This window comes from Leucoraja erinacea, chromosome 2 (assembly GCF_028641065.1).
Source record: "Leucoraja erinacea ecotype New England chromosome 2, Leri_hhj_1, whole genome shotgun sequence".
NCBI classification, from domain to species: Eukaryota; Metazoa; Chordata; class Chondrichthyes; order Rajiformes; family Rajidae; genus Leucoraja; species Leucoraja erinaceus.
This window is the reverse complement of record NC_073378.1, coordinates 137595572-137610820: the sequence shown is the minus strand read 5'-3', so window position 1 is coordinate 137610820 and position 15249 is coordinate 137595572. Positions and strand designations below refer to the sequence as shown.

General features: G+C 46.0%; 1 protein-coding gene across 1 annotated transcript in view; it reads left to right on the top strand.

Annotated features, from left to right (window-relative positions):
• Positions 1-246: 246 nt before the first annotated feature.
• LOC129705367 (plectin-like) overlaps positions 247-15249 on the top strand; it is a 224428-nt gene continuing 209425 nt past the window's right edge. Inside the window, 1 exon segment of the mRNA XM_055648915.1 lies at positions 247-421. Within this exon segment, the coding sequence (XP_055504890.1) occupies positions 262-421 (160 nt within the window). The 5' untranslated portion in view covers positions 247-261.

The following is a 15249-nucleotide window of genomic DNA, read 5'->3' as shown; positions in this document are numbered from 1 at the left end:
GTAAGGATTAAGTCTGCTCTGTGGCAGCTCTGTAAAGGGTTAAGTCCACACAGAACAAGGCGTTGTCTGGAAATTTGGCTGCGTGTCCTTATTTTCTTTCCAAATAATTCTGAGAATCAGCCTCCAATTGTCCACGTGGAGCAGACCGATAACTGGAGCCGGTCTGACTGCCTCTCGCTGACAGGGCGGCAGGGAAGGGGTTAAGTGTGGTGGGCAGAGGAGCGTGGTGCTGGTGGGGTCCTGTCTTTGACGGAGCGGAGGATGTCTGCTGCTTTGACCGGCTCTGCCTTTGACTCGGGTTTGCTGCAGCTTCTCTGGGTATCGGGGCTGGTGTCTGTCACTCTCACCCTCTGGGTGATCTTCCTCTTCTGTGGTCTGGCCAAGTCTCACCAGGAACACCTCTGGATTAGCACCTGGACAGGTAAGGGCGAGGAAGGGGTTTTGTACAGAGGTCGGGCTGGCCTTAGCCCTGGGCTGCGCTGTGGGAGAGCGATGGGGAGGGGGCAGATGCTGCACAGACTGTTGCATGAGCAAGGGCGGAGCCGGTAGCGAGAGGGGACCACACTCTGCTGAAGCCCCTCTCCCATACCAACTTCCACAGACACACCCATGACCCACGGCACTCTCTCCAGAACAAAGCCACGCCGGGCTGGGTCCAAGCCACCACACCCACCCTCTGCAGCACCATCCCAGGCAATAGGACCAGAGAGAACAGTGAGAGGCACAGTCAGGGTGGAAAGGTCACAGAATGGTGGGCATAGCTTTAAGGTGAGACAGGCGAAGTTTAAAAGATGTGTAATGCAAGTTTTTATACAGAGGGTAGTGGGTGCCTGGAACATGTCAGGGGTAGTGGTGGAGGCAGATACTATAGTGGTGTTTAACAGACTTTTAGATAGGCATATGGATATGGAGGGATATGTATTACAGACTGGCAGATGAGAATGGTTTAACTTGGCATCATGTTTGGCACAAACATTGTGGGCCATAGGGTCTGTTCCTGTGCTGTACTGCTGGGATCTGTACTGAGACCATTGCTGTTTGTGGTTTATATCAATGACGCATGAGAATGCACAAGGCATGATGAATAAGTTTGCAGATGGCACTTATTGTAGACAGCACAGATAGTTATCAAAAGGGGGAGATGCAGCGAGACCTGGGTGTCATGGTACACCAGTCATTGAAGGTAGGCATGCAGGTGCAGCAGGCAGTAAAGAAAGCGAATGGTATGTTGGCTTTCATAGCAAAAGGATTTGAGTATAGGAGCAGGGAGGTTCTACTGCAGTTGTACAGGGTCTTGGTGAGACCACACCTGGAGTATTGCGTACAGTTTTGGTCTCCAAATCGGAGGAAGGACATTATTGCCATAGAGGGAGTGCAGAGAAGGTTCACCAGACTGATTCCTGGGATGTCAGGACTGTCTTATGAAGAAAGACTGGATAGACTTGGTTTATACTCTCTAGAATTTAGGAGATTGAGAGGGGATCTTATAGAAACTTACAAAATTCTTAAGGGGTTGGACAGGCTAGATGCAGGAAGATTGTTCCTGATGTTGGGGAAGTCCAGGACAAGGGGTCACAGCTTAAGGATAAGGGGGAAATCCTTTAAAACCGAGATGAGAAGAACTTTTTTCACACAGAGAGTGGTGAATCTCTGGAACTCTCTGCCACAGAGGGTAGTTGAGGCCAGTTCATTGGCTGTATTTAAGAGGGAGTTAGATGTGGCCCTTGTGGCTAAAGGGATCAGAGGGTATGGAGAGAAGGCAGGTACGGGATACTGAGTTGGATGATCAGCCATGATCATATTGAATGGCGGTGCAGGCTCGAAGGGCCGAATGGCCTACTCCTGCACCTAATTTCTATGTTTCTATGTGTACAGCAGGATGTTGATCAAGTGGGTTGAGGAATGAGTTAAGGGATTTTAACACAGATAAAGGTGTCACGTGTTTGGAGGTCCACCCAGAGTAGCACCTTCACAGTGAACGGTAGGGCTCTGGGGAGTGTTATGGTGCTGAATACAGGTACAGAGTTCCCTAAAAGTGGTGCCACAGATAGATAGGATGGCCAATAAGGCTTTTGGTACACTGGTCTTCATCAGTCAGGGTATTGGTTATAGAAGGTATAGAAGATGGCGCATCGTGTTACTGTTGTACAAGACATTGAGGAGTCGACATTTGGAGATTTGTCAAAAATAGGCACAAAATGCTGGAGTAACTCAGCGGGACAGGCAGCATCTCTGGAGAGAAGGGGTGATGTTTTGAGTCGAGACCCTTCTTCAGACTGATGTCAGGGGAGAGGGAGATACATAGATAAGGATGTGTAAGGTGTGAAAATAGGACAAAGGGAATCCCGCTGAATTACCCCAGCACTTTGTGTCTATATCTGGTTTAAACTCTTAAGGGATTGGACAGGCTAGATGTAGGAAAAATGTTCCCCATGTTGGGGGATTCCAGAACCAGGGGTCACAGTTTTTGAATAATGGGTAGGCTGTTTAGGACTGAGATGAGGAAAAACTTTTTCACCCAGAGATTTATGAATCTATGGAATTATCTGCCACAGAAGGCAGTGGAGGCTGATTCACTGGATGTTTTCAAGAGAGAGTTATATTTAGCTCTTAGGGCTAAAGGATTCAAGGGATATGGAGAAAAAGCAGGAATGGGGTAATGATTTCAGATGATCAGCCATGATCATACCGAAGGGCCGAATAGCCTAGTCCTGCACCTATTTTTTTTTCTTTTTTTTTTTCCAAACCAGCATCTGCATTTCCTTCCTACACATTTGGAGGTTTGTGTTCAGTTTTGTGAACACCCTACTATAGGGAAGATGCCATTAAGTTGGAAAGAGTGCAGAGGAAATGTATGAGGATATTGCCAGGTCTCAGGGGCCTGAACGAGAGGGAGGTTAGATGAGGCAACTTGGTCGGCATGGATAAGTTGGACAGAAGGGCCTGTTTCCGTTCTGTATGACTCACCAGTTCCATGTCTGAATAAATCAAGAAATATCCCAATCCGGATAAAACCAGGGAAAATGACCAGATACAAACCAGGAACATCCCACCCCGGGTAAAAACCAGGAACATCCCACCCGGGTAAAAACCAGGTACATCCCACCCGGGTAAAAACCAGGAACACCCCACCCAGGTAAAAACCAGGAACATCCCATCCCAGGTAAAAACCAGGTACATCCCTGGTAAAAACCAGGAACATCCCAGGTAAAAACCAGGAACATCCCACCCGGGTAAAAACCAGGAACATCCCACCCTGGATAAAAACCAGGAAGATCCCAGCCCGGGCAAAATGAGGTGACGTGAGCTCAGAGACAACGTGTCTGGTAAAAAGTGCACACATGTCACAGCCCCGATAAAGGTTCAGGAAATAGCCCCACCCTCGGAAGAAATAGAAGCTGGTGCTCTCCAGATCCCTCTGGCAAGACCATGCAGGTCTATCTAAGTTTTAAAATAGGTCTGGATCATCCGGGGAAGTTGGCCGAGGAATGGTAATGAAACTTATCTCGGACAAGTGTGAGATGTGTATTTCGGTAAGTGAAACTGGGGCAGAATTTCCACAGTGAATGTTGGGCCCTGGGGAATGTTGTACAACTGAGAGACGGAGGGGTGGAGAACCTTTTGCGGGCTCGCGTTCATTGGTCAGAGTGTTGAATGTAGTAGGTGGGGCGTCGTTACAGTGAGATCACACAGAGTATCGTGTACACTTCTTGTTGCTCAGCTATAGGACAATAACAATTAAATTCTCATTTGCTGTGACTTAACAGGCCCTTTAATGCAATAACACAGATAAATATACAATAATCAATAATACAGTAAATTAATAATACAAGGTAACCTGTACAAAATAGTGCAAGCCAAAGTATGTACTGCAATCTAAACAAAGTCCACATTGGATCATTGATGAGGTAGGGTTGTGCTTCATGTTGTACAAGAGCCTGATAGTTGTTGGGAAGAAACTGTTCTTTAACCTGGTGGTCACGGTTTTCAGGCTCCTGTACCTTCTCCCCGATGGTAGCACTGAGATGAGAGGGTGGTACGGATGCTGTGGGTCTTTGATGATATTGGCTACTTTTTTGTGGAAGCACCTCCTATAGAACCCTTCGATGGTGGGGAGGTTAGTACTTGTGATGGACCGGGCAGAGTCCACCACTCTCTAGTCCTCTTCGTTTCTGGGCATTTGAGTTGCTGAACCAGGCTATGATACAAGCAGTCAGCATGCTCTCAACAGTAGACCTCTAGAAGTTGGATCAAGTATTCAACAACATCTGAATCGCGTCAAACCTCTGAGGACGTAGGGGGTTTGGTGAGCTTTCTTTGTGATTGTATCAGTGTGGGCGTCAGAGATGTGCAGACTGCTGTGTGGTCTGTTTCTGGGAATCTACCTGAGCAGCTCCAGGGAAGCTGGCTCACGGTTCTGAGGAGGGCGTTTGGTTGCTCTGGTAGTTATGTACTCAGCTGCTCACTCTCCCCCTCTGGGCCGACAGAGAGACCTGCGTACTGCCATCGGCAATGTTTGAGCCAGGTACAATAACAATATTTAAAACACACTGGGACAGGTCCATGTGGAGAGGGATGTTGTAGCGAGGACTCGCGTCCGACCAGGGCGCCCATTTCATGTCTGTACTGTGGTCCACCATGGCCCGCCTGTTGGGGACGCAGCTCCACCACTCGACAGCGTACCATCCCCAGTCAAATGGGTTGGTGGAGCGGTTCCAGCGCTGTCTGAAGGCAACAAAAACATAGAAAATAGGTGCAGGAGTAGGCCATTCGGCCCTTCGAGCCTGCACCGCCATTCAATATGATCATGGCTGATCATCCAACTCAGTATCCCATCCCTGCCTTCTCTCCATATCCCCTGATCCTTTTAGCCACAAGGGCCATATCTAACTCCCTCTTAAATATAGCCAATGAACTGGCCTCAACTACCTTCTGCAGCAGAGAATTCCACATATTAAACACCACTACCGTACCTGGCTCCAGTCCACTATCACACCCGCCACCACATTCCAGGCACCCAACACTCCCCCAACATCTCCTTTAACGTTGCCCCTCTCACCTTGAAGCTCTGTGCTCTGGGAAACGGGTTCCTTTAGTGTCTGACCATTGCCTATCCATGTCCTCCAGAGATGTTGCCTGATCTGCTAAGTTCTTTCAGCACATTGTGTTTTGCTGAAGACTCCAGCACCTGCAGTTCCTTGATTCTCCCTCTGTACATCAATGCTCTTGAGGGTCTGCCATTCGCTAATGGTGTACAAATGGTTTGGCATGGACAAGTTGGACCCAAGTGTCTGCTCCATGACAGCACCAGGTCAAAGTAGATAGAGGATGCTCAAAGAAAATCATAGGTGGGAGTGTGTAAGGTGAGATAGTGAGAGTTCAGGGCCACCATGTTCATGTCAGGGTGAAGGCAAGGAGGGCCAGATTGGAGAATCTTTCATGGCAATGAATAAGGAGGTCTATGGCAGGAATTGTTGTCTGGAACTAGGAGAGACTAGGAGGGCCACATATAACTCCCTCTTAAATATAGCCAATGAACTGGCCTCAACTACCTTCTGTGGCAGATAATTCCACAGATTCACCACTCTCTGTGTGAAAAAGGTTTTTCTCATCTCAGTCCTAAAGGATTTCCCCCTTATCCTTAAGCTGTACCCTTTGTCCTGGACTTCCCCAACATCGGGAACAATCTTCCTGCAACTAGCCTGTCCAACCCCTTAAGAATTTTGTAAGTTTCTATAAGATCCCCCCTCAATCTCCTAAATTCTAGCGAGTACAAACCAAGTCTATCCAGTCTTTCTTCATATGAAAGTCCTGACATCCCAGGAATCAGTCTGGTGAACCTTCTCTGCACTCCCTCTATGGCAAGAATGGTGGGCAGAAGGGCCTGTTTTAGTTCAGTGCGGATGGAGTGAGCTGGCAATGTATACACCTCCAGGGGCACAGGCTTCAGGAGGGTAGCACTTGCAGTGGTGAGGGAGGGACAGATCCCATGGTTTATGGGACCTCCTGGCTGTGACCATGACCACCTCAGTCAGTGCATTCCCACAGGAGTGGAGGCTGATCTCCGTGGCTGGACAAAGGGCTACACTGCCCAGCTTAGGCCAGCTGCTGCATAACTCAGCTCACTCCAAGCTCTCGGGAGCTGGTACCTCCACTGCAGGTGTCGGGGGCTCAGCAATGAGGGGCAGTTCCAGCCAAGCTGACCCCACCTCCATATTACTCATTGAACCTTGGCCCCTCACAGAATCACAGGGCCATTGGCTCTTCAACTCAACTCGTCCATTCTGACCCCTTTACCCACATTTGCCCCATATCACTAAAACCTTTCCTACCCACGTACTTGTCCAAATGCCTTTTAAATGTTATTGTACCTGCCTCAACGACCTGTCTCTGGCACCTTCTTCCATATACCCACCTCCCTGTGCAAGAGGTCGCCCCTCAGCTTCCAATTAAGTAATTTCCCTATAATCTAAACCTATGTCCCCTGGTTCATGATTCCCCTACACTGGGTAAAAGACTGTGCATTCACCCCATCACACCCCCTCATGGGTTTATACACCTGTATGAGATCACCCCTCAGCCCCCTGTGCTCCAAGGAATGAAGTCCCAGCCTGCTCAATCTCTCCCTACAGACCGAAGAAGGGTTTAAATCTGAAACGCCATCTATCCATGTTCTCCAGAGATGCTGCCTGACTTGCTGAGTTACTCCAGTACTTTGTTCCTTTTTAATGTAAACCAGCTTCTGCAGTTCCTTGCCTCTCCCTTTAGCTCAGGCCTGTAAATCGTTGCAACATCCTGGTAAATTCTCTCTACATTCTCTCCATCTTAACAGAAAACCTGATCCGTCTCCCAGAATGTTTGCTGCCATATTCCACTGCATACAAACCGAAGGGCTGTTCCCTCTCCTCTCCTCACCCTTACCTGCCAGCCAGATGTGTTCCCCATTGGAGGGCTGTTGTCTCAGGACTCCTGCAGAGGACTATCCTGTGCGACAGTTTTCCAGGTTGGTTTGCAGGAGGATTTGGGATGAGGGATGAGTAAATGGCACAGGAATTATACAGGTGCTAAGGGTCTGTCTCTGTGAGACGACTCAGGATTATTAGTTGGAAACCCAAGGGGAACGGGTGCCCTGCACAGTTGAGCAAATTATTGTTACCATGAAGAGAAATTAATACATCTTGAAAACCTGGCTCCCATGTGATGATCCACACAGTTGACACAGACATGGCGGGCGAAAGGGCCTGTTCCATCTTATTCCCCAGCTGTACAGTATATGCTGGGGTAGAGAATCATGTATATGTTCTATGATCTGTTCTATGCTATAACCATTCTGTAGTGTACTTAGAAACATAGAAAATAGGTTCAGGAGGAGGCCATTCTGCCCTTCGAGCCAGCACGGCCATGCATTGTGATCATGGCTGATCGTCCCCTATCAATAACCCGTGCCTGCCTTCTCCCCATATTCCTTGACTCCACTAGCCCCTAGAGCTCTATCTAACTTTCTCTTAAATCCATCCAGTGATTTGGCCTCCACTGCCCTCTGTGGCAGGGAATTCCATAAATTCACAACTCTCTGAGTGAAAACGTTTTTCTCACCTCAGTCTTAAATGACCTCCCCTTTATTCTAAGACTGTGGCCCCTGGTTCTGGACTTGCCCAACATTGGGAACATTTTTCCTGCATCTAGCTTGTCCAGTCCTTTTATAATTTTATATGTTTCTAAAAGGACTGGACGAGCTTGTGTCCTTTGATCTATATGTGTGTTTTTTGTTATATGTGCTATGTTGTATGTTCTATGTTGTGTGTATTATGTTGTATGTATTATGTTGGTGTCCTATGTTGTACTATATTATTCTGTTGTTTGGTCTGTGTTTAGTCTAGTTTAGTTTAGAGATACATCGCGGAAGCAGACCCTTTCGGCCCACCGGGTCTGTGCCGACCAGCGATCCCCGCACATTAACTCTATCCTATACCCACTAGAGACAATTTTTACATTTACCAAGCCAGTTAACCTGTATACCTGTACGTCTTGGGAGTTGTATGTTCCATGCCTGTATTCTTTGTACATTCTTTGTTATATGCTCGATGTTGTATGTACTATGTTGTGTGTTCTGTGTTACATGTTCCATCCCCTGGTTTTGAAAGAGGCGGCTCTAGAGGTAGCGAACTCTCTGGTCATCATCTCGCTGAATTATTTTGATTCCAAGAGGTGCAGAGGTAATGCATCTGGTCAGGTCAGAACATCAGGTGTGGGGAGGCCATTCAGCCCCTCTAGTCTGCACTGTGGTATCTCGGCACTATCCTGCACCATCCCCATGCCCTGGCTCCCTTGCATCCTAAACGAACACTAGTCAGCCTCCACTGCCCTTGGTGGTCTGTACCCTGCTGTACCTAATGACAACCTTCCTCACTCTACACAACTACGTTCTGCCACCTGTGAACTCAATAATCAGTCCAAGAAGGCAGCAAACATCATGAGAGTCCCAGACCACCCTGGCCACGCTCTCATCTCACTGCCACTAAAGGGAAGGTGGTGGCTGAACCTGAAACCTCCAGGTTTTGTTTCTTCCCAGCAACCATCAGATTCTTGAGTCGCCCTGCACAACACAAACCACAACCCTTCTTCAGCACAGAAGATAGGCGCAAAATGCTGGAGTAACTCAGCGGGACCAGCATCATCTCTGGATTGAAGGAACGGGTGACGTTTCGGGTAGGGACTCTTCTTCAGACTCTGAAGTCTGAAGAAGGATCTCCACCTGAAACGTCACACATTCCTTCTCTCCAGAGATGCTGCTGGTCCCGCTGAGTTACTCCAGCATTTTGTGTCTATCTTCTGTGTAAACCAACATCTGCTGTTCCTTCCTAACCACTTCGTCAGCACGGAACCACTACAGACTTTGCACTCAATGTACTTTATTTCTGTACTATTATGGTCTGGTTGATTTAGAATAACAGATAATTTATTGTATATTTATTCACTGTGTACATTGCATCTAATGTGCCTTCAGCAAAACTTTCTGGTTTATATCCTGTGCATTTGACAACTAAACATTATTGAATCTCTTAACCTACATTTTGCTGAAACAATTTACATATATTACAAACTGAGGTGCCCATCCCAACCAATTCCTCAGCACAAGAAAAGAGAAGGTGGGTGAGCATGAGGAAGGGAATTAAATATCGAGTGCAGGACAACCCAATGGCCGTAGGCTGAATGGCCTACTCATGCACCTATATTCTATGTTTCTATATACCTCTTCATAACAGGAACACCTTTGTGGAGTTGTGGGTGTGGACAACACATCAAGGTTCCTGTAGCAGGCAGGGCTGCGACACCAACCCTGGCTCTGAGGCTCAACAGGGAAGAGTGACGTCAAGCAGGGCAATAGTGGTGGGCGAGTCGATAATTAGTGTTGCAGATATAGATTCTGCAGCAGCAGTCGAGACTCCAGGATGGTGTGTTGCCTCCCTGGTTTAGTTTAGAGATACGGCAGGGGAACAGGCCCTTCGGCCCACCGGGTCCGTGCCGACCAGCGATCCCCGCACATTAACACTATCCTACACCCACTAGGTACAATTTTTAACATTTACCAAGCCAATTAACCTACAAACCTGTACGTCTTTGGAGTGTGGGAGGAAACCGAAGATCTCAGAGAAAACCCACGCAGATCACGGGGAGAACGTACAAACTCCGTGCAGACAGCACCCGTAATCGGGATGGAACCCGGGTCTCCGGCACTGTATTCGCTGTAAGGCGACAATTCTACCGCTGCGCCACCGTGACTGGGTCCAGGACATCTCGGAGCAGCTGCATGACCTCTTCAAGAGTGAGGGGGGAGCAGCCGAAAGTTGTTGTGCATGTTGGCACAAACGATATAGGTCGGAAGAGGAAGGAGATTCTGTAACATGAGTACAGGGAATTAGGTAAATGAATGAAAAGCAGGACACTCCAGGGTAGTGATCTCAGGATTGCTTTCAGTACCTCGTGCTAGTGAGGGTAAGAACAGGATGATAGGTGAGATGAATGTGTGGCTGAGGAGTTGGTGCAGGGGGCAGGGATTTAGATTTCTGGACCATTGGGATCTCTTCTGGGGCAGGAGTGACCTGTACAAAAGGATGGGTTGCACCGTAACAGGAGGGGGACCAATATCCTGGCGGCAGGTTTGCTGATGCTACGCGGGTGGGTTTAAACTAGATTGGCAGGGGGGTGGGATCTCTAACTGGACAGAGGCAGGTGAGAGGTTCGACGTTGGTATGAAGGGTGATGAGAGCAAGTAAAGTGAATGCAATAGGCAGAAGAAAGGCAGAGACCAAGGAAGGGAGGTGGTTTTAACTGCACATATTTTAATTCCAAGGGGCCTGATGGGTAAGACTTGGGTAAGGATGAGAGGTGACATTACGTGAGACTATATGGGTGGAGCTGAGGAATAAGAAAGGGATGATCACCTTGTTGGGGGCGGGGGGGGGGGGGGGGGGGGGGGGGGGGTGGTGGGCAATATAGACTGGGAAAATCATAATGTGAAAGGCTTAGATGGGGTGCAATTTCTCAAAGGTGTTCAGGAGAGTTTCTCCAGCAATATGTAGAGGCCCCACACATGAGAGGGCAACACTTGATCTAGTCTTGGGAGATTGGGAAGGGCAAATTAATGAAGTACTCGTGGAGGAGTCTTTTGGGACTAGTGACCACTGTTTGATTAGGGTTAAGATAGTTATGGATAGGGGCAGAGAGGGTCCATGTGTTAAAATGTTAATTGGGGTGAGGCCAACTTTGAAGGTATAAGAGAAGGTCTCGCTCAAGTTGACTGGAGCAGGTTATTTGAGGGGAAAGGAACATCAGCCAAGTGGGATGGTTTTAAAAGTGTGCTGACAAAAGCTCAGGATATGTACGCCCTTGTTTGACTGATGAGGGAAATTGAGGCTCTGGTCAAGAATAAGGGCGCATGCGACAGGTACAGGCAGCTGGGACCAAGTGTATCCCTGGAGAAGTTTCGGGAACCAAGGAGCAAACCAAAAAAGAAAATCAGAAGGGCAAGAGGTGGAGGTGTTGCATTGCTAGTCAGGGAAGATATTACAGCAGTGCTTTGGCAGGATAGATTGGAGGGCTCATCTAGGGAGGCTATTTGGGTGGAACTGAGAAGTGGGAAAGGTGTAGCAACACTTATAGGGGTGTATTATAGACCGCCAAATGGGGAACGAGAATTGGAAGAGCAAATATGTAAGGAGATAGCAGATATTAGTAGTAAGCACAAGGTAGTGATTGTGGGAGATTTCAACTTTCCACACATAGACTGGGAAACACATTCTGTAAATGGGCTGGATGGTTTGGAGTGTGTAAAATGTGTGCAGGGTAGTTTTTTGCAGCAATACATAGAGGTACCTACTAGAGGAGGGGCAGTGCTGGACCTCCTGTTAGGAAATGAGACGGGACAGGTGGCGGAGGTATGCGTTGGGGAGCACTTCGGGTCCAGTGATCACAATACCATTAGTTTCAATATAATTATGGAGAAGGTCAGAACTGGACCTAGGGTTGAGATTTTTGATTGGAGAAAGGCTAACTTTGATGAGATGCGAGATGATTTAAAAGGAGTGAACTGGGACATTTTGTTTTATGGGAAAGATGTAGAAGAGAAATGGAGGACATTTAAAGGGGAAATTTTAAGAGTACAGAATCTTTATGTTCCTGTTCGGTTGAAAGGAAACAGTAAAAATTGGAAAGAGCCCTGGTTTTCAAGGAAAATTGGACATCTTGTTCGGAAAAAGAGGGAGATCTACAATAATTATAGGCAGCATGAAGTAAATGAGGTGCTTGTGGAGTATAAGGAATGTAAAAAGAATCTTAAGAAAGAAATTAGAAAAGCTAAAAGAAGATATGAGGTTGCTTTGGCAAGTAAGGTGAAAGTAAATCCAAAGGGTTTCTACAGCTATATTAATAGCAAAAGGATATCGAGGGATAAAATTGGTCCATTGGAGAGACAGAGTGGGCAGCTATCTGCAGAGCCAAAAGAGATGGGGGAGATATTGAACAATTCCTTTTCTTCGGTATTCACCAAGGAGAAGGAAATTTAATTATGTGAGGTAAGGGGGAAACAGGTAGAGTAGCTATGGATACTATGAGTTTCAAAGTAAAAGAAGTACTGACACTTTTGAAAAATATAATAGTGGGTAAGTCTCCAGGTCCTGACAGGATATTCCCTAGGACATTGAGGGAAGTTAGTGTAGAAATAGCCGGGGCTATGACAGAAATATTTCAAATGTCATTAGAAACGGGAATAGTCCCCGAGGATTGGCGTACTGTGCATGTTCTTCCATTGTTTAAAAAGGGTTCTAAGAGTAAACCTAGCAATTATAGACCTGTTAGTTTGACTTCAGTGGTGGGCAAATTAATGGAAAAGATACTTAGAGATAATATATATAAGCATCTGGATAAACAGGGTCTGATTAGGAACAGTCAACATGGATTTGTGCCTGGAAGGTCATGTTTGACTAATCTTCTTGAATTTTTTGAAGAGGTTACTAGGGAAAGTGACGAGGGTAAAGCAGTGGATGTTGTCTATATGGACTTTAGTAAGGCCTTTGACAAGGTTCCTCATGGAAGGTTCGTTAAGAAGGTTCAACTGTTGGGTATAAATGCAGGAATAGCAAGATGGATTCAACAGTGGCTGAATGGGAGAAGCCAGAGGGTAATGGTGGATGGCTGTTTGTCGGGTTGGAGGCAGGTGACTAGTGGGGTGCCTCAGGGATCTGTGTTGGGTCCTTTGTTGTTTGTCATGTACATCAATGATCTGGATGAAGGGGTGGTAAATTGGATTAGTAAGTATGCAGATGATACGAAGATAGGGGGTGTTGTGGATAATGAAGAGGATTTCCAAAGTCTACAGAGTGATTTAGGCCATTTGGAAAATGGGCTGAAAGATGGCAGATGGAGTTTAATGCTGATAAATGTGAGGTGTTACACCTTGGCAGGACAAATCAAAATAGGACGTACATGGTAAATGGTAGGGAATTGAAGAATACAGTTGAACAGAGGGATCTGGGTATAACCGTGCATTGTTCCTTGAATGTGGAATCTCATATAGATAGGGTGGTAAAGAAAGCTTTTGGTATGCTAGCCTTTATAAATCAGAGCATTGAGAATAGAAGCTGGGATGTAATGTTAAAATTGTACAAGGCATTGGTGAGACCAAATCTGGAGTATGGTGTACAATTTTGGTCGCCCAATTATAAGAAGGATGTCATCAAAATAGAGAGAGTACAGAGGAGATTTACTAGAATGTTGCCTGGGTTTCAACAACTAAGTTACAGAGATAGGTTGAATAAGTTAGGTCTTTATTCTCTGGAGCGCAGAAGGTTAAGGGGGGACTTGATAGAGGTCTTTAAAATGATGAGAGGGATAGACAAGCTTTTCCCTTTGAGAATAGGGAAGATTCAAACAAGAGGACATGACTTCAGAAGTTTAGGGGTAACATTTTTACTCAGAGAGTGGTAGCGGTGTGGAATGAACTTCCAGTGGAAGTGGTGGCGGCAGGTTCGTTGGTATCATTTAAAAATAAATTGGATAGGCATATGGATGAGAAGGGAATGGAGGATTATGGTATGAGTGCAGGCAGGTGGGACTAAGGGAAAAAGTTGTTCAGCACGGACTTGTAGGGCCGAGATGGCCTGTTTCCGTGCTGTAATTGTTATATGGTTAAAAAGGGCCAGGAGACAGCTCTGGCAGATAGCATTAAAGACAATCGCAAGAGAATTTCTGAATATATAAGGAGGAAAAGGGTAGCTAGAGAGAGAGTGGGACCCCTCAGGAATCTAAGCGGCCACTTATGTGTGGAGCCACAGGAGATGGGAAATGTTCAAAGTAAAGTCTATAGTATGATTTGATGGCATAGCACGGTATCTCATAACAATAAGCCAATAACCAGACCAATACAAAGATGTCCAATGGTAACCTCTCATTCAAATTCTAGCACATTCATCACCACAGCAATATCTTTCTCCCACCTTCCTTAAACCATGGGCTCATATTTGCTCTCCACCCCTACATGGGAACAATTCCAGAATATAGTATTAGAAAATAAAAAAACCAGACCAGTGCTGGGACCTCTGTTGTTTGTGGCATATACAGTGCAACAAACTACAGCACAGGAACAGGTCCTTCAGCCACAATGAGTGTGCTGAACATAATGATCAGGAAGGAAATTACAGGTGAGCTGATCAGTACGTTTGCTGACGACACAAAAATATATGGAATTGTGGATATTGGTATTGGCTTGCATATTATCCAGTCAAATCACACCAGTGCAATAAAGCCACAAACGAGTACAACAGGTAGTGCAAATGCCCAAGTATAGAGTGTAGGTTTAGGTTTATTATTGTCATGCGTGGTGTGGTAAAAAGCTTTTTTTTCAGCATGCTACCCAATTAAATCAGATAATACGATTCATAAAAACAATCAAGCTAAACTCAAGTACAGTGGGTAGAGCAATGGAGCAAAGATACAGAGTGCAGAATATTAGTTCTCAGCATTCCAGTTACACAGAAAGTGCAGGTGAAGAAAGTGCAATAGCACCAATGAAGTAGGTTGAGAGATCTATCTTATGAGAGGACCTTTTATAGTCTGATAACAGCGTTTCTTGAATCTGGTGACACGTGCTAAGAAATGTCAGATGGTTTAATCTGAACAAGTGGTAGTGATGAATTTTAGGCCATCATACAATACAACAGTACAATCAGTTTTATTTGTCTCATAGAGCTGGAAGCAGCAATCAGTAGACTTAAGGCTAGTAAATCACCAGGCAGCGATGGGTTTCCATCAGAATGGTACAAGGCCTTTAAGAAAGAACTAACGCCTCTGCTCCTGTCTTGCTTTAACTGGACCCTTAAAGAGGGCAGGGCTCCCCCATCATGGAAGGAAGCAATTATTACCATTTTACCCAAGGAAGGCAAAGACAAAGAGCAATGTAAGAATTTCAGGCCAATCTCAATTTTAAATGTAGACTACAAACTATTTACCTCAATCATTTACAAAAGACTAGAGACTTTTGTACCAGATCTGATTAATGAAGACCAAACTGGATTTATTCGGGGGCGTCAAACACGGGATAATATTAGAAGAACCCTCCACATTGTGGATAATGCTAAAAAAAATGATACAAATATGGTTCTGGTCAGTTTAGATGCAGAAAATGCCTTTGATAGTGTTAGTGGGGTATTTTTATATGAAGTACTGAGGAGATTTGGTTTCAATGAAGATGCA